At 46.3% G+C, this 26928-nt stretch overlaps 1 protein-coding gene across 3 annotated transcripts in view; it reads right to left on the bottom strand.

The window, feature by feature from the left end:
• The window catches only part of mcph1 (microcephalin 1), an 88451-nt gene that overhangs the window by 50378 nt on the left and 11145 nt on the right, over positions 1-26928 (bottom strand). For all 3 annotated transcript variants that reach the window (XR_004412284.1, XM_033022292.1, XM_033022291.1), the window contains exons 3-5: positions 21991-22082; positions 9305-9423; positions 1281-1365 (exon numbers count right to left, since the gene is read on the bottom strand). Coding sequence is in view for 2 of the 3 variants with exons in the window: in XM_033022292.1 (XP_032878183.1) it covers positions 1281-1365; positions 9305-9423; positions 21991-22082 (296 nt within the window). In the remaining variant the exon portion in view is untranslated. The remainder of the gene's footprint in view (positions 1-1280; positions 1366-9304; positions 9424-21990; positions 22083-26928) is intronic.

Here is a 26928-nt window from a genome sequence, read left to right as displayed (position 1 = left end):
TTGTATTTATGCAATACTACCAAATAGCACTCACTGCAAAGCCGGGAAAGCCGTAACCAAGAGGTAAGCTGCCGAGCCCTGCTCGCTCGAGTGGAGGCCGAAGAGGTTCAAGATGGCAGCGGTAGATGCAAAAAACAAAAACAAAGGGCCTATAGCAGTCTGCGGGAGGCTTTGCAGTGCACCTCTATGGTGGAGTGGGCTTCTGGAGGCCCTGCAACAACCTGGGGCTCGGATGGATCGGGCATCGCTCCAAGTGGCTGAGCGCGTGGACTGGTTGCAACCTGCAGCGAAATGCACGAGGAGCGGCGAAGCAGTGGTGGACGACACCAATGGTTATGCCAGGACAACGGGCCTTTATGGCCAGTTTAGGAACTCTACACCTATAACAACTTGACCCTGAAAATGGCGCCAAACTGACCTTTGTATACTGTCTCAGTGTACTATTCCTATACACTTGTGTTGAATCTAAGATTGCATAGTAATACTTTTCCTGAACAGTATGCATAAAAAATAATTTCACTGTACTTGGTACATGTGACAATAAAGCACCATTGAATCATTTATAATTTTCAACAAAAGAATCTACAGCAGATTTCAAAACCAAATATCTGATATTAAAATGGGGATTAAAATGGTGATGCAGCAGTATCGTTGCTGCTTTACAGCACCAGATACCCAGGTTTGGGTTCAATCCTAACTACGGATGATGTCTGCACGCAGTTTGTACGTTCTCCCGGTGACCTGCGCGAGTTTTCTCCGGGAGCTCCGGTTTGCTCCCACACTCCAAACACCTACAGGTTTGTAGGCTAATTGGCTAAGTAAAACTGTAAATCGTCCCTAGTGTGTAGGATAGTGTTAGCGTTCAGGGATCGCTGGTGAGCATGCACTTAGTGGGCTGAAGGGCTTGTTTCCACGCTGTATCTCTAAACTAAAATAAACCAAATCATATCTGCATGCTATTGTGCAATCATGCAAACTGCTTTGCGTATATTTAATTCATCCCCTGACAAGAAGAAAACATGTGAATGTGCACTTGCTGGAAACATTTTGTCTGACTGGAACAGAAACATTTTGGCTTTCATCAGCCTTTGACTTTAGCTGCTGAATACAGCCAAGTAGTGTTAGACACCATTTAATTTTGACATTCTCAAAAGAATACAACCCATCTAGTTAAGGTGCCTTACATACAAATAGAAAAATATACACATAATACTTTTATTTTTTAAACCAAAAATTGCACTTTGTAAATGAACATGAATCATTCCATGCACTGTACTTACTGTCCTCTTACTTTTAGGTGAATGTTTACTTTCATTGATTGCAGGAAATAAGGATTCGTCAACATGGGTGTGCGTCGTCAAACACCTTTAAAACAAGTTAAATAACATTAACACTTGGCAAAAAGATTCATTAGTTTTTGTGCATTAGTCAAATATTATTCTAAACATGTATTTCCTTATAAAATTGTTGTGCTGCTGCAAGTTTGAATTTCTCTGATCTATCTGGGACATATGACAATAAAACACTTTTGTCTCTCCGGATATTCATAAATGGTACATATTAAACAACACAAGCTTAATGAATGTAAAGACCTCAATCTCACACACGTTGAAGCACAAGCATCTTTATTGTTCAGGTCATTATCATCTAAGCAGTCCATCACACGTTTACACTGCTACAGCTACTGGCAGGCAGTGGGCGAGTTCTTACACTATGAATGTTATAATTAGGCGGAGTTAGAATTACTAAGCATTCTAATTGGCTAACATGCAATAGCCAATCTACATCTCTTCTTGTATAAATGAAAAAGCAATTAAGGCATTACAACTACAACGAGTAAATAATGTTAAAACACAAATCGCCACATCTAGTAATAACGGGGTTAAACATAATCGTCATATCTAATGGGTGGCTTGCTAACCCGCCCAGTTCTCGTATGGTATGGAGCTGCCTCACCAACCTTTTCCTCCGAAAAGCTGAGGGCATGGTTCAGTGAGTCCGATGGACTGTAAGGAGACACCGCCGGGGAACGCAAGGTAGACCGTCGCGGGGACATCGGGAAGTCGGTTACAGTAGGGGAAGTAGGGACAGACAGACACGGGGAGTGGATGGGACTGGTGGCAGCAGATGCAGGAACGGCTGGAACATTGATCACTTTAAACTTGAGCGGTGGGGCATCAGGGCCATGGAGCACCGGACGCCGTTCCTTCACAGGAAGGAGGTGTTGACGGTTACGTCTATAGAGGGTACCATCAACATCGACCAGGTAGGAACGTGGTTCCTTTGAGGGGGCATAAATGTACCCCAGTTTGGTATGTCCTTTGTCTGTCTGCAGTCGGACCACTTGGCCTTGAATAAGTGGCTTAAGTGGTTTGCTGGTCTTGTCGTAACTTCATTTCTGCGCGTCTCGATTGAACTGCACACGCTTTTGTATCACTGCAGGAGGGCAGACTTTAGGTTTTTAAATGTTCCTGGACGACAGGCAGCGGAGGTCGTGTTCGGCGGGACATCACGCACTGGGTTGGAGAACCTAGAATGTTATCTCTTGCAATATTTTGTAGGTTCAACAGATCCAGGTAGACATCAGATTTGGCTAGGCAGGAGCGCTCCACGAGTTGTTTAGCGCTTCGAACAGCACGCTCGGCAAGTCCATTGGATTGTGGGTATTCTGGGCTGCTAGTAACATGTCGAAAGTTCCACCGTTTTGAAAAGTCTTTAAACTTTTGGCTGGAGAATTGGGTCCCGTTGTCAGTCTGGAGACAAGCTGGAATTCCGTGTACAGAGAAGTGTATTTTGTGCTTTTGGACTACGATCTCTGAAGTGATTGTTGGTAGAAAATCAATTTCAAACCAGTTAGAGTAGGAGTCCACTAACACGTGATAGTGTTTCCCGTGCCAATCGAAGATGTCAGCAGTGACCGACGACCATGGTAGAGAGGGAACTGGTTGAGACAAGAGGGGTTGTTTTTGCTGGTGCGGTGCTTGACTGTTACAGATCGCGCACGATTCTATTTTCTCCCAAATGTACTTGGTCATTCCGGGCCAGATCATTTCTTTCGCACGCTGTAAGGTAGCCTCCACGCCAGGGTGACCACCGTGGATTTCCTCATTGTACTCGTTTCACAGGGATGAGGGGATGATCGCCTTGTGACCCTTGACAATTACTCCATCCTGTAGTACCAGTTCGTCACGTACCAGGAAGTAGGGTCGTACTTCAAAAGGGGTGTTAGACTGTTTGTTTGTCCACCCACCTTTAATGATGGAGGTCAGTAGTTGGGAGGTTTTATCTGCAGCTGTGTGTTCAGTAAGGCGACGTCGGTGGTTGGTGGGCACGAACGAGACTTTCAGGACGAAGAATTCGTCCTGTTCGAATGGGTGGTAGGCGGTATCCGGTAGGCGGCGCGACTCTCGTCTGCAGCGGCCTCTGCAGTCCGTCTGCGTTTTTATTATTTTATGTCTATGTTTTTATGTAGTTTTTGTTATTTTTGTTGGGGTATGTGTGTGGGGGGGTGGGGGTGGTGTGGGGGGGTTGGGGGTAACTTTTAAATCTCTCCCTGCACGGGAGACCCGACCTTTTCTTTGTCGGGTCTCCGTTGTCGTTGGGGCTGCAACGAGGAGCGGCCTCCAACAGGAAAACCGGGGGCTCTGGTGCTGACTACTCACCTCACCGTCGCGGAGCTGGCCGAGTCCAGAGCGGGTGGAGCTGTGGTGGACGCTGCTGCGGCCCGACCCCCGGAGATTCGGTGGCTGCAACTGCGGGTTTGGCGGACGGCACCGGGAGCCCGCGGGTCCCTGGGGGGTGACCGCTTTTCAGGGCTCCCGCAACGGCGACTTCTCCCGCCCGAGTTGCGGGGTTGAAGAGCTCCTGGAGCGGGGCCTTACAGCACCGCCCCGCGCGGCTTGGAATGGCGGCGGGACTCTGCGAGCGCCCGCCGGGGCTCTAACACCAAGACCCGGTGCGCGACCTTGCATCACCCGACGTGGCTTAAATGGCCACGGGACAATTCGCCATCGCCCGCCGGGGGCTTTGACTTTGACTCTGACATCGGGGGGGGGGAGTGCAGTGGAGAGAGAAGTTTTTTTTGGCCTTCCATCACAGCAATGTGATGAATGTTTATGTAAAATATGTTGTGTCTTGGGTCTATTTGTTTGTAATGTATGGCTGCAGAAACGGCATTTCGTTTGGACCTCAAGGGGTCCAAATGACAATAAATTGAATTGAATTGAAAAAAAAAAAATTGTTCGCTGGTGGTGCGTGGAGCTCTAGATAGCGTGTCTGCGATGTGCATGTCTTTACCTTTTTTGTAGACTAAATCAAACTGTTGTAGCTGCATCATCATGCGTTGAAGTCTAGCTGGGGCAGTATGGATAGGTTTGCTCAGGATGGTGACTAGTGGTTGATGATCAGACTCTACCGTGAAGGTTTTGCCAAAATTAAAATCCTTACATTTTGAGCAGACAAAAACCACGGCAAGCAGTTCTTTCTCTATCTGTGTGTAGCATTGTTCAGTATCAGTCAGGGTACGCAATGCATAGGATATGGGCATCACGTCGCCGTTGAAGGAAGTTTGCACGCATGCTGCGCCTAGTCCGTACTGGGATGCATCGCAGGTGATTGTGACAGGCAGATTGATGTTGAAATATGCCAGAGTTGGTGCACTGGCGAGCTGTAATTTTAAGATCTCGAAAGCTCGTTGATGTTGCGGGTACCAGGACCAGGTGTTGTCCTTGTGGGTCAATTGACGTAGTGGAGCTGATAGTTCGCTGACGTTGGGGATGAATTTGCCCAAGTATTTGACCATGCCTAAAAATCGTTGTAGGCTGGTGACGTCTGTTGGTACTGGCAGCTCGTTAATCGCTGCAGTCCTCAATGGGTCAGGTTTTAACCCGTTGCTGGTGAACACGTGACCGACGTATGTGACTTCGGGAACTCTGAACTTGCATTTCAGAGGGTTGAGCTTTAAGTTAATGTCTCTGGCACGGTTCAACACTCTTCGTAGGTTGGCATCATGTTCGGTTAAATCTCGGCCGTATACTAGGATGTCGTCAACAATGATGGCACAAGTGTATTCTGCGAATAGCTGTTCCATTGCGCGCTGGAAGACTTCACTAGCAGAGTTGATACGGAAGGGCATTCTTAAAAAACGATAGCGGCCGAACGTAGTTGCAAAAGTTACAGTCTAACGGGATTTGCCAGAAAGAGCAGCGGCGCGACGCTGGATTCACCGTGGAGCACGGCGATGCCTTACCTGGATCGCCTTTGGAGCTCCGGAGCGTTGGGCCACTGCTTCAACATCGCGGAGCTATGGGTTGGAGAGCTTCCAACGCAGGCAGCGCTGACCATCATCGCGGAGTCCTGGGGCCCTTTGCCGAGGGCCACCAGCGTTGCATCTCCGCCCAGCGGGCCAACAGACTTTGGGAGCCGCGGACTCCGGTAGGAGGTGGCCGACTCGGATGTCCAGGCCGCTGCGGAGGTCCCCCAGCCCCGATGTTGGACTTACATCACCCCGGCGAGCGGGCCTGAACATCGGGGAGGGCTTGTGGAGGCCCGACCACGGGTGAACATTGGGGAACATTAGAGAAAGAGGACTGACTTTGGTGCCATCCCTCACAGTGGGATACTTTGATTCTGCTGTGTGGGGATGTTTTATGTTGAACTCTATCGTGTGTTGTGTTCTTTATTTTTATTGTCTGGCTGTATGGTGATTACATTTCACTGTGCCAACTGGCACATGCGACAAATAAATGTATCTTGTATCTTTTGGCATCAAGGACTGACAATACTTTTGCATTGCCGATCTGTGCCGCTACATCCTCAGTGGTTCTCATCGGATAGTGTTGGCGTTTGATTGCTGTGTTCAAATCTTTAGGATTGATGAAGATGCGTAACTCCTTCTTGTCTACCTTAGTGGTGACGACCATGGTGGAGACCTAGTCTGAGGGTTCGCTGACCTCGGCAATAACTCCGATAGAGACCATACGTTTAAGTTTGTCGTGTATTTTCTCTCGCACGGCAAGGAGGACGCGGTGAGGTGCACGTACAATCGGGGTGACCGTGTGGTCAATAGTGATCTTATATATTGTCGGGAGTTTGCCGAGATTGTCGGCAAACAAGTCCTTGTAGTTGGATAGCATCTGTTGTGTTGGTTGCTCTGTCAAAGTTTGTGGACAGCATGCCCAAAATAAACCAGACCCAAGTCATGGCATGCATTAATGCCAAGCAGGGTTTTTTTGGCCTTCCATCAATAAGTGTTTTTGGCCTTCCATCACAGCAATGTGATGGATGTTTATGTAAATTATGTTGTGTCTTGGGTCTATTTGTTTGTAATGTATGGCTGCAGAAACGACATTTCGTTTGGACCTCAAGGGGTCCAAATGACAATAAATTGAATTGTATTGTATTGTATTCTCAACTTGGTTGAACAATGTAAAAGAGTAAGTTATTTGTCTGCTCATTGATAGTACATTTCAGATCAGCTTTACCCAACAGGTGAAGAATTTCCCCTCCGTAAGCATGTAGAGTGGAGGAGTCTTTTTTCATGAGCTCAGTGGTTCTTTTCTTGTTGAACACTTTGAGTGACATGACGTTTACTCTAGCACCAGTATCGACTTTGGCGATCAGAGGTTTGTTATTGATTATCATGGTCACCGCAGGATGAGTCACTTTGCCTGGGGTGCGCAGGTTTAGGGAAAGTACGGTAGATTCAGTGTCTGTGTTATCAGAGTCGTTCCCGCGGGAAGCATCGTCCAGCTCTTGCAGATCAGTCGGATGGGTCTTGTTGAATCAGGGGCAGCTTTGTCCTTGAAGCTGTACTCCCACTAGACCGACAACAATTTGCAAAGCGGTTGAGTTTCTTGCAATTATGACATACTTTCCCATGGGCTATGCAAAATTGACGCCCCCTGGGATGGAAATAGTTAGTTAGAGCACCTCGTGGTAGGCACGTTTTGATCTTTGTGGAACGTAGTGAGAAATCTTTGTATAGAATAACAAGCCAGATTCACATGATGTTGTTGTTGAGGGTGAACGCTATCAAAATCAGCAAATAGTGCTACAGTCCCTGCCATCCGACAAGCATGAATCGCTTGCTCCAAAGTCAGTTCATCGTTCCGCAGCAGTTCGGCTCTTAACTTGCGGTCGATCATTCCTCCCACAATCTTATCACGTACTAGCTCATTTGTCAACTCACCAAATCGGCATCAAGAGCTGATATGTCTCAGGTCGCTGATAAATTGTTCCACAGGCTCTTCAGCATGTTGCTGTCGGGCAAAGAATCTCGTCCTCTCGAGGCTCGATTAGACGGCAGGTCACACAGTTCTCTAAACGTTCTCAGCAAAACCGTCGGGTTATTAATAGTCTCAGCCGGCACCACTACCAGACCATTCGCATCCAGGTGAGCTGGTGCAAATTCAAAAGAGTCAGTGCGGATCATAGCTACCGGACCCGCTAGATTCAACAACAGCGACGCCTTCAAATGGCGATATCGGAGTCAAACACGAGCAGGCTAGGCTTTCGACAAGAGTTAGCCATGTCGTCAAAATCACTCACAAATAAAAATTGATAAACAAAATAAATCGCGGTAAACAGGAGCAGGGTAGACCCGATATTCTGACACCATGTAAAGAGTACTATCTCACACAGGTTGAAGCACAAGCATCTTTATTGTTCAGGTCATTATCATCTAAGCAGTACATCACTCGTTCACGCTGCTACAGCTACTGACAGGCAGTGGGCGAGTTCTTACACTATGAATGTTATAATTAGGCAGAGTTATAATTACTAAGCATTCTAATTGGCTAACATGCAATAGCCAATCTACAATGACTGGACCTTCAATTGACTACACTATATAGTTTGTTAAATCTCAATACTAAAAAACAAGGCAGGAAATCATTCCAGCACTCAATAGCTTCAAGTCAAGTTTAAGCATATCAAGACAGCTTTGAAACGCACAAACAACTTGCATTTTAATTGCCTTTTTTGGTTAATTGATCATTTTCTTCCCTTCTTCATTACAATAACTTACTGCAATCAAGCACAATTACAAGTTCAAGCTGGCAGCATTTTGGGCAGAATGGTGATTGTCACTTAAATGATCACAGGTCTTCACACCAATCATTCAGCAGATGTTGCTAAATAAAAATTCATTATTGTAATATTAGCATTTTGTTTTTTTAAATGGCGAGTTAAAAAAACCTGCATTTACTCCTCAAGTTAAAATATGTCCATGCAATGGAAATTGAGACGGTATCACAAGGAACACGACCACATGCAAATATCCCTCCAAGTTGCACACCATTTTGGATGGGGAATGTATCATTGGTCCTTGATCATCACCAAATCTGTATCCTGAAACCCCAACCCAGTAGCACTCTGGAGACAACCTTCACGAGAAGAACAGCAGCATCTCATCACCACCTTCGAGAGCAAGTCAGGACAGTACCCAATTTGCAAAATTGATTAAAAAAATAATTGAATGACAATATTTTCATAGTCCTACAATAAATCCTGTGGCCCAAATATCCAGGAAAGATTACAAGATGTGTTTGCACATACAACTTGGAAGAATCATAGGCAAATCTAATATAAGATGCCTTGGTTCATGTTATAGGATCAGAATTAAGCCATTCAGCCCAACAACTCCGCCATGCAATCATGGCTGATCTATCTTTCCCTTTCAACCCCATTCTTCTGCCTCCTCCCAATAACCCAACACATTCACTAATCACGAATATGTCAACCCACACCTTAAAAATACCCAATGACTTGGCCACAGCTGTCTGTCGTAATGAATTCCACAGATTCGCCACCATCTGACAAGAAATTCCTCCTCATCTCCTTTCTAAATGAGCCTTTATTCCGAGGCTGAGGTCTCCAATGTTAGACTCTCCCACTAGTGGAAACATCCTCTCTACATTTACTCTATCCAGACCTTTAACTATTCAGTAGGTTTCAGTGAGGTCTCCCTTCATCCTTCGAAACATTAATTAGCTTTCTTGAGAATGGATGTATGTTATAATCAATTATAATCATGCAGCAAAACATCACATAGCTACATCAGAAATACAAGAAAACTATGAATTGAAAAGTCCAAAAAGTCATTAGTTGAAAAACTTGTGATATCATGCTACTGGATCAACATGCAGATGATTTAATATTGTCCATTGTCAACAAAAATATTGATTTCAAGGGAAATACACAGAGTAATCTCAAAAATCTCAAATTAATTTACCATCTTTATTTAAAATATGCTTAAATTCGAAGCAATAATTTTTCAGAAATTGGTTTATTGAATCGCTCATACCTTTCCACCCAAAGTACGGACACTAATTTCACACCAGTTTTCTGGGCCTTCTTCCACACGCTTTCATGTCCATCCTTGAATACCACATGGGTCACATGTTTATTGAAGAACTTTAAAACCTGCAAACAAAGTTCAGAGTTTTAAAAATGTTTACTGAATTCAGTTTTATTTAAAAAAAGAAAACCCAATCACAAAACTCAACAAACCAAGCTGGGCTCAAGTCCAGATGAACGATCTCAACCCAAAACATCACTTACTGATTTACAATTTGTTTCAAATGATTGATTGAAAAATACAGCATGAAAACAGGCCCTTTGACCGACCGAGTCTATGTCGACCATGGATCACCCGCTCACACAAGTACTGCGCTATCCCACTATCTCATCCACTCCCTACACACTAGGGGCAATTTACAGAGGCCAATTAATCTACAATGTGTGAGGAAACTTTAGCACCCAGAAGAAACCCACACTTATAACAAGGATAAGTTTGAGGAGTGGTCAAGGTTTGCAGGCCCTCTGACATCCATAGTTCTTACAGTGGCAAACATTAATTTTTATTCAATTATTAATTGCATTGGAGGCATGCATTACATACGAGACTGCAGATGCTGGAATTTGCAACAAAATAAAAGGTGAGCTGATGGAGCTAAAGTATTAGCTAAAACGGTCCATTTCCCTTCACAGACACTGCCTGATGTGCCGAGTCCTCCGGCAGACCTCCTTTGTTTGGCTCAGCAACAATCCAGCAATGTAATTCAAATCCAATGGCAAGACTATCTCCATTTACTGAGGAGACAAGGCTCACGTTTTTGTTTAAATTCACAATATGTGAATATTGTGAATATTGTTGGGCATGCCGAGATGCAAAGCCATAAATGCCAGACTGTGGCGTCAGCTGATAGATTGCCCACATACGGTCGAAACCTCGACCAAACGTGTATGTATTTCAAACCTATTATGTCTGAATAAAGCAACTGTTTATTCACCACGTTTGGTGCCACTACATTGGTGACCCGCGACGATCCAAATTTGGGATTTTGGATTTCTCCCGACACACGCAGCCTCGGGAGACCTGATGTCTGCAGCCGTCGGCCCAGCCCTGCTGAACAACACTGCCGCCAACCCGGCCCTACCGTAAGGTATGCCACAAGCCGTCCGGGTCGATGGGCGCGGTCCGGGCCTTGTTTGACAGCTGCCAATCTCTCCCACATGACCCGCCCGGAGCCGACCACCAGGGCTGAGAGGCCGCGGCTGCCGCCGCTCCCACACCAACTGTTGCCCACCGAAGCTGAGAGGCCACGGCTGCCGCCACTCCCCCACCAGCTGTTGCCCACTGGAGCTGAAAGGCCACAGCTGCCGTTACTCCCGCACCAGCCGTCACTCCCCCACCAGCCGTCACTCCCTCACCAGCTGCTGCAGGAGCTGCGGGTTTAGCAGCCCCCTGCCCCCGGCATCACTGCCGCCTGCCCCAGGGTGAGTGGGGAGAGAGCAGACCCGCCCATTACCCCGCCGGCCGCTGCTCAAGGCCTAGCTTCCTGATAGAGCGGGCCTACCTGGGCCGGCTGCCCGAAGACATCCTTTTGCATCTCACCGGCACAGACCCCGAAGATCCCCGGACGCCGGCTGCTCGTCCGGTCGGGCTATTACCCGGCAGCTTCCAGTCTCCGCGGAGGGAGCGGCAGCGTAGCCGGTCTCCAACGACACCGGCGACGGTGGGTTGAGTCCTACCCGCAGCAGTGGGAGAGGCCCGTCGATGCCGGCCGCCCCGCACGCATCCGGGAATCGCCTTGGTTGGCCGCCTTTAAGGGCCGCCTCAGCCGGCTGGCAAAATGGCCACCGCAGCAACTGCAAAAATGGCCGCCGCGGCCGGCCAGAAGCGACGCTCGACCTTCTCTGACCGCCGTCAACAGCGCCACCTACGGGCCGGATGCCATCACTGTAGCCTGACCGCCAGCTTGTGTTTCTTTTCACTTTTTTACACTGTAATGTCCTCGCCGGGTTTAGTTACCAGTTTATTCTTATTTCTTGGTTGTATTTTATTTGGTTTGCAATGTTGCCGACGTCTAGCAGCCGTTGCTGGGTGCCGTATTTCTCGGGACACGATCCCCTGCTGGTCGAGGAGATGCGACTGTGTCTCATCCATCCGGCGGCTTTTGCATTGGTCTACTTGCACCCCTCGGTATACGGCCGGGATGGCCCACAGCCGGAGCGTCGACTGTGCCCGTGGGCCCCACCGTCCCGACCCTCGGCCGGGGTGCCTCCGACGCAAAGCAGGAGCCGCCCTCAACCATGATTGCACACCTTCTTGTAGAAGGTTAGCGGGTTCTATCCTTTTTGCCTGTGCATTTTGGCTGCCACGTTTCGTTGACCTGTTCGATTTCCTTCCTCCGGTTCTGGGGGGGGGCGGGGGTTCTGTGACGTCAGCTGATAGTCAGACCACTTACGTCGAACCCTCGTCAGTGGTTTCGAGGGCTGTCACGTGAGGTCATGTGTTAAGTGGAGTCTCCTGCTACATAAGCAGATCTCACCTGGAGATCATGAGTCGACAGGTAGCTGTGCTCGAGATAACACCCTCGCTCAGCTGCAGCAGCAATGACAATATGTTAGGGGTCCAAACATGTATGTATTTCGGACCTATTATGTCTGAATAAAGCGATTATTTATTCACCATATTTGGTGCCGCTACAAGACCTGGGAAAGATGGCAGATTTCAGACACTGAGTCCACGCCGACAAGCAATTAACCTACAAACCTGCACGTGTTTTGTATGTGGGAGGAAACCGAAGCACCCGGATAAAACCCATACGGTCACAGGGAGAACGTACAAACTCCTTTCCGACAGCACCCATGGTCAATTTTGAATCCGAGCCTCTGGCACTGTGAGGCAGTAACTATCACTGCGCCACTGTGCAGCCCCAAAGCCTGAAAGATATCTGTGAAGTACCCAATGAGTTCTACAGCATTTTGCAACGGTCTGAAGAAGACCCTGACCTGAAATATTGCCTGTCCATTCCCTCCACATATGCTGCCTGACCAGCTGAATTCCTCCAGCGCTTTGCTAAAGATTCAAGCATCTGCAGTTTCTTGTGTCAAAGATGGAATAATTTGATAACCCAGTCATTCCAAAAGTGACTATTATTCAGACAGTCAGTTTTCAAGAAAAACTCCACACTAACCAGGCTTAAATTCCCACGTGGGCAGAGGAATTCTCTAAGAGCTGGTCCCATTTGTCTGCATTTGGCCTCCCAACCTTTCCCATCCAAGAATATGTCAAAATGACTTTTAACTGATTTGTACCTGCCACAGCAGGTTCCACTAACACTTCCCATATACCCACTATCCTCTGCAAAAAAAATCTTTCACCTCTCCCCTTAAACTTACACCCTCTAGTTTCAGGTTCCCCATTTGTAGATTGGTTACTTCACTTACTAACCAATGCTTTATTATTAGGAGCTCCGCCTACTACACTGTTCATATTATCGCAACCCAACTCGTGCTGGCAGTCTACGCTGCTACTCAGCTGAAGCAACATGCTGTAGTGTGTTCTAAGTGCCTTTCAATAAATACTGTTGTATCATTTTCGTGAGTATGAGTGGGTCATTTGACATGGTGTCAATAAGTGGTTGGTAACCCACTCCGTGTTTAAGTATATCGGTTTTTATGTTATTCCCTGTATTTTGTTTTCACCCATTCACTCGCGCTGCCATGGCCAGTTCACTTCGCCGGCCAGACCCTCTGATCATTGACTCGGACATCACTGAACGTTGGCGCTTTTTTGAGCATTATTAAAACCATTACATTTGTGCTGCTCATCGCAACGCTGCACTAGAAGTGCGTGCCTCTATTCAGATTCAGATTCAGATTCAATTTTAATTGTCATTGTCAGTGTACAGTACAGAGACAACGAAATGCATTTAGCATCTCCCTGGAAGAGCGACATAGCAAATGATTTAAATAAATAATAATAAGTGATAATAAGTGTCCGGGGGGTGGGGGGGTGATTGGCAGTCACCGAGGTACGTTGTTGAGTAGAGTGACAGCCGCCGGGAAGAAGCTGTTCCTGGACCTGCTGGTTCGGCAACGGAGAGACCTGTAGCGCCTCCCGGATGGTAGGAGGGTAAACAGTCCATGGTTGGGGTGAGAGCAGTCCTTGGCGATGCTGAGCGCCCTCCGCAGACAACGCTTGCTTTGGACAGACTCAATGGAGGGGAGCAAGGAACCGGTGATGCGTTGGGCAATTTTCACCACCCTCTGCAATGCCTTCCGGTCGGAGACAGAGCAGTTGCCATACCATACTGTGATGCAGTTGGTAAGGATGCTCTCGATGGTGCAGCGGTAGAAGTTCACCAGGATCTGAGGAGACAGATGGACCTTCTTCAGTCTCCTCAGGAAGAAGAGACACTGGTGAGCCTTCTTGATCAGAGTTGAGGTATTGTGGGTCCAAGAGAGGTCATCGGAGATGTTGACTCCCAGGAATCTGAAGCTAGAAACACGTTCCACCTCCGTCCCGTTAATGTGGATAGGGGTGTGCGTGCCGCCCCTGGACTTCCTGAAGTCTACAATGAGCTCCTTGGTCTTCTTGGAGTTAAGGGCCAGGTTGTTGTCAGCGCACCATGCTGCTAAGTGCTGGACCTCCTCCCTGTAGGCCGACTCATCGTTGTTGCTGATGAGGCCAATCGATGCCCAGGTTACCGAGTCTACTCGAGTTACCGAGTCTACTATACTACTCAACGTCACTGGCCCTGAAGCTATGAAGCGCGCAGAGCGTTTTGACTAGGCGCCTGCAGTTCTGGATCACAACAACCAGTTCGTGGTACCTGCTGAAACAATTGATGATCCTGTGGTCCTACTCACTAAGTTCCGACAGCTGTGTGACCTTCGTGCCAACTCCATACTTGAACGTACTAAGTTTTTTGCTCGTTACCAACAGCAAGGTGAGCCTGTAGAAAATTACATTAATGATCTGAAACACATTGCTGCACGCTGCCATTTTAGGAATCTGTGTGACGAACTCACCCGCGACAGACTGGTGGGAGGTCTGCTTAGCTATAAAGTGCGAGATGAATTACTCTGCGATACTGAACTGACCTTGGCCCGAGCTGAACATGCTTGTAGGATTGCTGAACTAACAGTTTCTCACACAAAGTCATTGGGCCCTAAGCCACATTCCTCGTGCGATGTCGATGTTACCGACACCTCCTATCGTAACCGGCGCTCACAACTCCACCTCGACAGCCTCAGAGATTTATCGAACGGTGCTCTAACTGTGACGGCTCCCATCCTCCAGGGTTGTGAACTCTGCGTTGCTTTCGGAAAATGTTTCCACTATTGCAAGAAAATGAATCACTTCATAGAAACATAGAAACATAGAAATTAGGTGCAGGAGTAGGCCATTCGGCCCTTCGAGCGTGCTCCGCCATTCAATATGATCATGGCTGATCATCCAACTCAGTATCCCGTACCTGCCTTCTCTCCATACCCTCTGATCCCCTTAGCCACAAGGGCCACATCTAACTCCCTCTTAAATATAGCCAATGAACTGGCCTCGACTACCCTCTGTGGCAGAGAGTTCCAGAGATTCACCACTCTCTGTGTGAAAAAAGTTCTTCTCATCTCAGTATTAAAGGATTTCCCCCTTATCCTTAAGCTGTGACCCCTTGTCCTGGACTTCCCCAACATCGGGAGCAATCTTCCTGCATCTAGCCTGTCCAACCCCTTAAGAATTTTGTAAGTTTCTATAAGATCCCCTCTCAATCTCCTAAATTCTAGAGAGTATAAACCAAGTCTCTCCAGTCTTTCTTCATAAGACAGTCCTGACATCCCAGGAATCAGTCTGGTGAACCTTCTCTGCACTCCCTCTATGGCAATAATGTCCTTCCTCAGATTTGGAGACCAAAACTGTACGCAATACTCCAGGTGTGGTCTCACCAAGACCCTGTACAACTGCAGTAGAACCTCCCTGCTCCTATACTCAAATCCTTTTGCTATGAAAGCTAACATACCATTCGCTTTCTTCACTGCCTGCTGCACCTGCATGCCCACTTTCAATGACTGGTGTACCATGACACCCAGGTCTCGCTGCATCTCCCCTTTTCCTAGTCGGCCACCATTTAGATAATAGTCTGCTTTCCTGTTTTTGCCACCAAAATGGATAACCTCACATTTATCCACATTATACTGCATCTGCCAAACATTTGCCCACTCACCCAGCCTATCCAAGTCACCTTGCAGTCTCCTAGCATCCTCCTCACAGCTAACACTGCCCCCCAGCTTAGTGTCATCCGCAAACTTGGAGATATTGCCTTCAATTCCCTCATCCAGATCATTAATATATATTGTAAATAGCCGGGGTCCCAGCACTGAGCCTTGCGGTACCCCACTAGTCACTGCCTGCCATTGTGAAAAGGACCCGTTTACTCCTACTCCTACTTCATGAAATGCTGCCGTTCACGCATGGCTCGTTCGCTCCAGAGACAGCCTGTGCCACTGTTAAAACATGACGCTACTGATAATGAGTACCAGAGGCTGGAAGCGCCTTCTCCTGTTCGGCTCCCAGAGCATGAAGATAACACGCGCGGATTGCTTCCACTAACAAGCAACTTGACCCTGAAGTTTCTCTGCTCGTCAACAAGTGCGTCGCTGTTGCAAAGATCGACACTGGTGTCAAGTGCAATGTCATGTCATTACCTAAATTTAAACAAATCCGTAATGCCGAACGTATTACAAACACTTCGGCCACTTTGCTAGCCTACGGGGGAGGGGAGCTGCTCCCACTTGGAGAAACTGAATTGAATTGCCGCCTGGAGTCACAAGCTCACAAACCAAAGTTTTTCATTGTCTACGGGAGAGCTGCAACGCTGCTTGGCATTAACGCGTGCCAGGATCTAGGACTGGTTACTTTTAGGCCTGCTGTCCATCAAATATCTCCCACTGAGGGCTCCACCCAGCAGATACTTTCACAATACAAGGAACTATTTGACGATAAGCTTGGAAAGCTGCCCATCAAATACAACACCGCCACTGATCTACCTACCTGTGGTCCGAGCACCACACCGCATTCCACATGCTATGCGCGACAGAGTATACAATGAGCTCCAGTGGATGGTGTCCCTGGGTGTCATTGCTACGGTCACAGAACCGTCCGACTGGGTTTCCACCATGGTGATTGCAACAAAGAAGAAATCCAAATCTGCATCAACCCCAGAGACCTGAACACAGCGATCAGACGCCCACACTACCCGATGCGTAGTTGAGGAAGTCGCTGCTCAGATTGGCAGTGCATCCGTGTTTTCTGTTCTGGATGCCAAAAGTTCATTCTGGCAGATCCCGCTGGATCCTGACTCACCACGTTCGGCACCACCTTTGGCTGCTATAAATTTCTGCGGATGCCGTTTGGCATCAACTCTGCTAGTGGGGTATTCCAACGCGCATTGGAACAATTATATGCTGGGTATCTGTGCGCCATAATTGTCGATGATATTCTCGTTGCAGTACGCAACACGGCTGAACATGCCAACTTTTTAAAAGTACTAGACCGCGCTAAAGACATCCATCTCAAGCGCAACCCTCTAAAATGCAGATTTCGTGTCAAGGATGTCAACTATGTCAGACACATATTCATCAGTGATGGCCTCACACCGGACCCATCGAAGACCATTGCCATCAACGAGATGCCAGCTCCCACTGACGTTACGAGTTTACAGAGATTCCTGGGAATGGTCAACTACTTGGAGAAATTAATTCCCGACTTCAGCGAAATATCTGCTGCCTTGCGATAAATGGCTCACAAGGTCACTGCATGGTTCTGGTACCCACAACACAGAGAGCCTTTGAAACCCTCAAATTACAATTGTCCAGTGCTCCAACCCTCGCCTACTTTGCTTTGAAGTTACCGGTGACGCTCACGTATGATACATCCCAATATGGACACGGAGCTGCCTGCCTACAGACTTCCATCAAAGGAGACTGCAGACCTATTGCTTCCCGCACACCTCCCGCAAGACTGAACAACGTTATGCCCAGATTGAAAAGAAATTACTTGCCGTGGTTTTTGCCTGCACAAAATTCAAGGAGTTTATTTTTGGCAAGTCCGTGACTGTTCAAACAGACCACCAGCCGCTGGTCACCATTCTGAACAAACCCATTCATGCTGCTCCAACTCGCCTGCAACAGATAATGATGCAGCTACAGTGTTTCGATTTCACCAGTCTACAAAAAGGGCAAGGACGTGCACCTAGCTGACACACCATCAAGAGCCCCACGTAAAACCTGCGAACAGCAGACGTCAGAACAAGACCAATTTTCAGTAATTATGGTGTTGTACGTATCTACTGAATGCTTAAGCAGCCTGGCAGAGCACACGGCTGCAGATACAACTCTACAACTACTGCCCTCAGTCATCCGGCGTGGCTGGCCGGATTTAGAACATAGTGCCCCACTTGCGATTCGCCCCTACTACCTGGTTCGCGACGAACTGGTGCTACAGGACGGGGTCATAATCAAGGGTCAGAAAGCAGTCATCCCAGCTGTTCTACAGGATAAGTACTTTGATGCCATCCACAGGGGCCACCCGTTTCGAAGTGACCTTACAACGAGCAAAGAGCATGTTTTACTGGCCCGGGATGACCGAGTATATACGCAAAAAAGTAGAAGCCTGCACTGTCTGCAACAGCCGAACGCCACACCAACAGAAGCAGCCCTTGCTCTCACACCCTGTTCCTCCTCTGCCGTGGTCCATGGTCGCAACCGACATATTCGAGTGGCGTGGAAAACACTCGTATTCGGGTTGGTTCGAAATTGGCCTACTCCAAAACATCACATCCGATAGTCATCCAAAAACTGTCACGCCACTTCTCCATACACGGCATCCCTGCACGCCTCCTGTCTAATAACGGCAGTCAGTTCATCACCCATGTTTCAAAAACTCTGCTCAACAATGGGATTTTCGCCATGTCACCGGCAGTCCTGAATTTCCACAGTCCAACGGACTCGCAGAACGGGGCGGTCCATAGCGTCAAACAATTAATGGAGCTCTCACACATTGCTAAATCCGATGTGTTCTTGGACCTGCTCAACTTAAGGTACATCGCGCGTGACCCAATACTGGGGTCTCCAGCCCAACGCCTGATGTCTTGGCAGACCCGTGCTGCCCTGCCAGTGCCCCAGCAGCTGCTGCAGCCACAGGTCCGTTCACCTCCTGTCGTCCAGAAACAACTCCAACTGAAACGCGATGCCCAGAAGCGATTTTTTCGATAAGTCCAGCAAACCACTTAAAACTCTCTCCAGTGGGCAAGTTGTTCGCCTTCAGACTGACAAAGGCTATGGCCGTTTGGGTTACATCCACAGCCCTGCAAAAGAGCCGCACTCGTACGTGGTAAGCTCCAACGGAGGAATTTACAGACGCAACCGTCAACATCTCCTTCCTGTGAAGGAACCACGTCCTTAGGTCTCGTATCCAGAAGCCACGTGTCCGATCTACCCTTCTACTGTCGGACTGTCTCTTCCCTCACGCTCTGCTGCTGCAGACCAACCATTGGCTATGTCCCTTACGCCCTCACCACAACGTGCGGTGCCCCCCTCGCCGGCTTCGCCGTGTTCCCCCCCCGCCCGGGTCTCCAGTGCTCTCCCCGCGTGGGGTTATTTCCCCAGTGAAGGTAGGAGACGCGGATCTATACTGCATTTGCGAGGGACGGGTTTGTAGGCCGCCCCTTAGTTACGGGGGTTGGTTTAAACCATCTGTACGTCCCTGTATGCACCATTAGCGTTTTGGGTACTGTATTATTCAGTCATCACATAGCAGTGTGTTATAGGTCATCTAGATTTAGATGTGCTTCCCTTTTATTTCTACAAGGATGTAGATTGGTTACTTCACTTACTAACCAATGGAGTGCTTTATTATTAGAAGCTCCGCCTACTACACTGTTCATATTAGCGCAACCCAACTCGTGACGGCAGTCTACGCTGCTATTCAGCTGAAGCAACATGCTGTAGTGTGTTATAAGTGCCTTTCAATAAATAATGGCCATTCTATATATATGCCTCCTTGTGATTAACAATGTATCAAGAGGTTAACAACACGTATTATGTCCATAAACCTTTGACTGAATCAATTAGAGAACACTATAAATTTACAGACCACCTAATTGTATTGATTGCGGTCTGTATTTGTGTTTTCAAAAAGGTTAAAAATATTAAGCATTTCCATCCAGGGAAGGCTCTGACTATCTAACCTATCCATAATTCTATATACCCCTCAGGTCATCCCTTGGCCTTTAACAATCCAGTAAAAACAATCTATGTTTGACCAACATCTCCTGAAAACTAATACTCATCATTATAGGGCAACATCCTGGTGAACCTAATCTGTGCCTTCTCCACATCGTCCTTGTAATGAGTTGCATACAACACCCCTAGTGATGCAGAGAAGTTTTATACAGCAGCATCCTTACTTCCCAAATTTTGCATGTGATGGCCCAACCAATTAAGGCAACCATGCCATGTATCAACTCATCCACTTGTGTTGACACTTTCAGAGATCCACATTCCCCTTGCAAATGCCACCATTTTTGTATAATTTGCATTATTTAGTTTAGAGATACAGCGTGGAAACAGGCTCTTCGGCCACCGAATCCGCACCAACCAATGATCAGTGGTACCCTACCCTACACACTGAGGATAAATTACAGAGGTAATTAACCTATAAAATTGCACATCTTTGGAATGGGGAGGAAACTGGAGCACCTGGGGAAAACCCACACGGACACAGGGAGAAAGTACAAATTCCATACAGACGGTACCTGTAGTTAGGATCGAACCCGGGTCTCTGGCATTGTAAGGCCGCAACTCTACCGCGTCACCACTTGTTATGCTCAGAGTTTAAAATAAGAGGCTTCAAGACGCGAGGAGCCGAAAAAAAACGGATGAATTTGAACCAGAATTAATGATTTTAGTAATGTGAATATATCACTTAGATATGGAGATGGTAAAATGTTGTGAGGGAAGAGTGGATTGAAGTTGCTAGAACTCGGCCTTCGGTAACAGTTAAACAGAAGTTTAGATGCGGTAGTGATACGTTGGTTAGTTTGAAGGCAATGGAGAGGATTGATGAAGTTAGTCCAAATAGATGTGCAGTCGAGAAATTAAATAAACACCATGTAGCAGAGTAATTTACAGATTAGAAGTTGAGCTAATTAACTGACTGAAGAATAAGGGACAGAATATTGGTGACTGGCTGTTTTTATCTCACTGGAAAGAAGAATACTGGTGTTTTATATATGCATGATCTAAAAATGATACATGGTGGACAGATTCAAAGAAAGGAAAATTGTTCTTACCAGTGTTATTTAAAACAAGATTAATTGCCAGGAGATGACCTTTAGGATCACAGATAGCTGCTCCTGTGGCAAAGTTTATTTGCAGAATTGTGCACAGTATTTGTTCAAGTTACATTGAAGGATCTTTTAAATGATTTGTACGAGGAGAAGATTAATGTTTAGAGTAATATTATCAAAGTTTAAATTTTGGATTTGAATTTTTCTGCTGTGAAAGTTATGTTCACTTTTGTGCCGATAAGGGGAAAGTACACAAAATGTCTACTCGTAAATGACAAAACTTGAATGAAATGTAGAACACAAAGTGGATAAACAAGGACGGCATGGTGGCACAGCGGTAGAGTTGCTGCCTTACGGCGCCAGAGACCTGGGTTCAATCCTGACTACGGGTGCTGTCTGTACAGAGTTTGTACGTTCTCCCCCTGACCTGCGTGGGTTTTCTCCGGGATCTCCGATTTACTCCCACACTCCAAAGACACACAAGTTTGTCGGTTAATTGGCTTAATTTAATTGCACATGTCTGGACAAAGGCCAGAGATGAAAAGACAGAAGGTGATGCGGGGCTAAAGGATTAAAGAGTTGTGAATTGTGGCGCTAGAGGAAGGAATGTAGGTGGAAGGGGAGGGGAGAAATAAGTGCAACTTTCTCATGATCAACTGTGTAAGTGAATGGCTGTGTGAACAAACTGAGAGCTGCAGAGATTACCTGCCACTTCTCCAGACATTGCCAAGGAAAACACCTTATGTGACTGAGGTAATAACTGCTCATAATGTCCAATGCTTGAGTGCAATATTTTTCTATAACGCTTGATGCAATTGTTTGAGTGCCGTATTTTTTGACACCAGAGATAATTGCAACACAATTGAACACTTGATTTTTTTTTTTGATATAAAGTTTCATTGGCTTGAGATTGTTTCCAACGAGAAGAAACATTTACCTTTTGACAGTTCCTGCCAAGTTAGGCAGCATTACTTCACCATCTGTAAAAAGTTCTCACCGCAAGTTTTTTCTAAATGTGGGTTTTGTTTTGGCTCTGATAGACACAAGCGGGTCAGGCAACATCTCTGGAGAAAAAGGATGGGTGACGTTTTGGGTCGGGATCCTTCTTCAGACTTTGGTTTGGCTCCGTCTAATCCCAAAAACTCAAAATGCAATAATCACACAACAGCATGCCGTTTTCATCCCCAAGTTCAAACTGTTCAGAATTCCTCTTTTATTTTCAGAAATACTTCACAATTCAACCGCATGCTCACCACAAACTCTAACCCAATTGAGTATTACCAAGTAACAAGTAGTTTTCAAATTTCATATGCAGCAGTGGGCATCTTAAAACATTGTGGAAAGCAATACTTACCCTGGCACCCATGTCAACCAAGTCTTCTTCAAACGATTTTGAATAGTTTTCAGTCCTGTTTGAAGACCACACGTTCACAAATGCCACTACATCTGCAAAGGAGTAAAAAAATAATTATAATCCCATACGCATTTTATCGGGATGCATCACAGCATGGTTTGAAACAGGTCATCCCAAGACCACAAGAAATTACAGAGAATTGTGGAGGCAGCCCAAACCAACCTCCCTTCCATTGACTCCATTTATACCTCACACTGCCTCGCAAAGGTCACCAGCATAATCAAAGATGAGTCGCATTCCCTCTTCCCCCATCAGGCAAAAGGTACAGAAGTATGAAAACGCATACCTCCAGATTCAGGGACAGTTTCTTCCCTGCTGTTATCAGGCAACTGAACCATTCTGCCAACAACTAGAGTGGTCAAAAAAGACAGATCAGAGCCACCAATGATGATCAAGCAAAGGTGGAGCCAACAATGGTCCATTGTTGGCCGTGGGGGAGGAGATAACAAGTTATGCAAACCGTGAATCTCAGCAGGGCGACAGTGAAACTAGTACAACCAGAGTGGGAGAATTTCAATGAGGGATGGGGATGCAAGGGTTACTTGAAGATAGAGAAATCAAAATGTTTACAACTGGGTTGTTAGCTGTCCAAGTGAAATATAAGAAGCTGTTCTCCAATTTTTGTTATTTTACTCAGGATGCCAGCATTTGCAGTTTCTTGCGCCTCTCCACTGTTCAACCTCCATTGCCACCAAAAGGGCCTTACACCAAACATCCATAATACTAATTCCAACAGTTAAGATTCACGATGACACCATAAAAATATACAGGCCACCTCACAGCAAACATAGGCATCGATTATAAAAGTCAATTAATTTGCCAATGTTCACCCATGTCATCTTGAAGTAAAATGTATGCATGAAGATCAAGACCTCAAACCAAGCAAACACACAAAGTGCTGGCATAATTCAATGGTCAGGTAGCATCTCCGGAGAATATAGACACGATGTGAAAGGTCCCTGCCCGAAAGCTTGCCTATCTTCATCCTCCAGACATGCTGCCTGACCCACTGAATTATTCCAGCACTTTGTGTTTTATTCAAGATGCCAGCATTGGATTTCCTTGCATGTCTCAAAGCAAACACACAGCTTGTGGACCACAAGGCTTCAGTGATGTCTGCTCTCCAGTGCAGTTCAGAGACTAGGACCACCCGCCCCTCTGCAAAATCCTCCAATCTCACTGGATGTTCAATGTTAGTTTCCTGGCCAAAATCAAAATCCCAAGCACGAGGCTCTCATTGCAGGTAGCAGTCACATGGCGAGCACATCAGTTCAGAGGTAGGAAAGTTGAGGATTTTGAAGAAAGACAAGACAAATAGGACTAGCTCAGGTGAATATCCAGATCTAAAAGACCTGTTTCTTTGTTGTATCACTCAATGATTAAATTCTGAAACAGACTACACACTGAGACAGATACAAAGTGCTGAAGTAACTCAGCGAGTCAGGTAGCATCTCTCAAGGAAAAGGATGGGCAATGTTTCATGTTGGGACCTTACTGAAGAATTTAAAAAATGTCGCCCAGCCTTTTTCTGCAGAGATGCTGCCTGACCCACTGTTACTCCAGCACTTTGTGTCTATCTTTGGTATAAACCGCATCTGCAGTTCTTTGTTTCTGGACTCCGAGCTTCAGAACAAGATTAACAAGAAGACAAAATAAGAAACGATTCAAGCTGATCTTCAATGTTTCCTTGGAATAAAAACAGATACAAATTCTTCAAAATCCCTTGCCGACAAGAACTCAAAATTGAGAATAAGCAACTGGAACACCACTGAGGACTTTAATATCGGCAGTTCAAACACTTTTAGGCCCAGTAAATCAAGTGTGCCACATCACAAATAATCCCCCGCCCCATCTGCAAGACTCATATTCATCTCCTCAGAATTGAAGGTGAAGGATGTCAGCCTTAGTCAATTGATATACAAGATCATATACAATATAATAGATTAACCAGGCAATTTAATATAGTCCGTACTTAGACTTTCAAAAAGCCTTTGACAAGGTCCCACACAAGAGATTAGTGTGCAAAATTAGAGCACATGGTATTGGGGGTAGGGCAGGCAGGTGCCATCAGGGTAGGCAAGGTAGGCACTGCCTACCCTGACTAAAATTATAAAATGATAATTATTAAATATAAATAGTAAAGGCACGGGAGAATTATGCCTACCTAAGAGATCGATCTCTTAGGTAGGCATCATTCTCCGTGCCTTTCATGCGCAGTACATGTAATTCGCGAAAGTCCATGCAGCTCACGTGCTATCGACGATGCTTCAAGGCTTCACAACAAGGGGAGCTGAAGGCAACTGAAATTCTGCCTTTGCACCGTGGACTGCATTCTGCGCATGCGTAGCAGCCTACTGCGCATGCGCAGCGCAAGTTTCTTGGCGGGTTTTTCAAACATGAATTGTCATTATCTTAAAAGAGTATCTTAAGAAACAAAGAGAGAAGAATGGAGTTTGTGTACAAATAATGTGGTAAGTAGATTTCTTTGAGCTATGTTTTTAAATACCGTTTTTCCCAGCAATGAAGATGCTATTTTGTACCCAAAAATAAGACACGAAAATTTACAAGCGTCTTGGAGGCCCCAGAACGATGTACAGCAACATCAAGAACATCCTGCCCTCCCCGCAACTTTACCCCTGGCCAGACTCCCCACATGCTGTGAAAGGAACTCTTCCCCCCAATTGAACTAGTATTGTCATTCAATAAGATCAGAACGGTGTGTTCCCGTTTTTCCCACCATCTCTCCACCTGCCATCACCCTCCACCCCCCACCCATTCAGTAATTAAGAATGAAGAACGGAAGCCTTGGGCAAATTGAATTGTTACTTTCTTTATTTTTATTTTTTATTTTTTTGAGCGTGAGAAATTCTATGTCCCGCCAGCCTTCTTTCAAAATTTAGCAACTCAAAATAGGGGTGCGTCTTCGACGCAGGTGTGTCTTCATTACCGGGAAATACAGTACTTTATTAAGAGATATGGCTTTTGAAGACTTTATAAAAGTCGACTGACAGCTTACGGAGAGAACAATCTGCTCATGCGCGGTTTAAGATTGTTTAAAATCCGACTGACTGCCTACCTTGAGTAATTACTCACGGCACGTGCCTGGGGTAGGGTATTGGCATAGATAGAGAACTGGTTGGCAGACAGGAAGCAAAGATTAGGAATAAACGAGTCCTTTTCAGAATGCCAGGCAGTGACAAGTGGGGTGCCACAAGGCTCGGTGCTGGGACCCCAGTTGTTTACTATAATTATTAACGATTTAAACAAGGGAATTAAATGTAACATTTCTAAGTTTGCAGATGACACAAAGCTGGGTGGCAGCGTGAACTGCGAGGAGGATGTTAGGATGCTGCAGGGTGACCTGGATAGGTTGGGTGAGTGGCGGAAGCATGGCAGATGCAAGCATGATGTGGATAAATGTGAGGTTATCCACTTTGGTGGCAAGAACAGGAAGGCAGATTATTATCTGAATGGTGTCAGATTAGGAGATGGGGAGGTGCAATGAGACCTGGGTGTGCTTGTCCATCAGTCACTGAAGTAAGCATGCAGGTACAGCAGGCAGTGAAGAGAGCCAATTTGAGTTTCGGAACAAGGATGGCCTACTGCACTTTTGGTCTTCTAATTTGAGGAAAGACATTACTATTGAGGGAGTGTGGCGTAGGTTCACCAGGTTAATTCCCGGGATGGCGGGACTGACGTATGATGAAAGAATGGGTCGACTGGGCTTGTATTCGCTGGAATTTAGGATGAGAGGGAATCCTATAGAAACATATAAAATTCTTAGAGGATTGGACAGGGAGATGCAGGAAAAATGTTCCTGATGTTGGGGGAGTCCAGAACCAGGTGTTCTGGACTCCCCCAAAGAATAAAGGGTAGGCCATTCAGGGCTGAGATGAGGAAAAAAATGTTCACCCAGAGTTGTGAATTCTGTGGAATTCTCTGCCACAGAACGCAGTGGAGGCCAATTCACTGGATGTTTTCAAGAGAGTTAAATTTAGCTCTTTGGGCTAATGGAATCAAGGGATATGGGGGAAAAGCCGGAACGGGGTACTAATTTTGGATGATCAGCCATGATCATATTGAATGGTGGTGCTGATTCGAAGGGCCCAATGGCCTACTCCTGCACCTATTTTCTATGTTCTATGTTCTGGACTGGACCTAAAAACCACTGAAAGAAAGATGAGAGGCAGATCAAATCAATAGACAATAGGTGCAGGAGTAGGCCACACGGCCCTTCAAGCCAGCACTGCCATTCAACATGATCATGGCTGATCATCCACAATTAGTACCCTATTCCTGCCTTTACCCCCGACTCCGCTATCTTCAAGAGCTCTATCTAGCTCTCTCTTGAAAGTTTCCAGTGTATCGGCCTCCACCGCCCTCTGAGGCAGAGAATTCCAGACTCACTGTTCGCGGAGCACGGTTGAGCCGCGGGACTTACCATCACCCGGTGGTGCCACAACATCTGGAGCCTGGATCGCCTCGGCGCAGAGGGAGAACAAAGAGGTAAGAGACAGAGACTTTAAGATTTTGCCTTCCATCACAGTGAGGAGGTGTTTGGTGAACTCACTGTGGTGGATGTTAAATTTGTGTTGATTATGTGTTTTTGTCATTTTTTATTATATGTATAACTGCAGGGAAACAAAATTTCGTTCAGACAGAAAGGTCTGAATGACAATAAAGGAATCTAATCTAATCTAATCGAAAAAGTGTTTCCTCATCTCCGTTCTTAAATAAGGGGTATTAGCATACATATTAGCATAGACATACAACCCTAACGTTTAAGTCTATGTTGCAGAATCCAATGCAAAGCAGAAGAGATAGTGTCTTCAACTGATTGGGGTCAGCAGCTTTGGATCAGTTTGTGTCTGATGTAGA

This window comes from Amblyraja radiata, chromosome 6 (genome assembly GCF_010909765.2).
Source record: "Amblyraja radiata isolate CabotCenter1 chromosome 6, sAmbRad1.1.pri, whole genome shotgun sequence".
In the NCBI taxonomy this organism is placed as follows: domain Eukaryota; kingdom Metazoa; phylum Chordata; class Chondrichthyes; order Rajiformes; family Rajidae; genus Amblyraja; species Amblyraja radiata.
The sequence above is the reverse complement of the archived record's forward strand: the minus strand, read 5'-3'. Positions and strand labels throughout refer to the sequence as shown.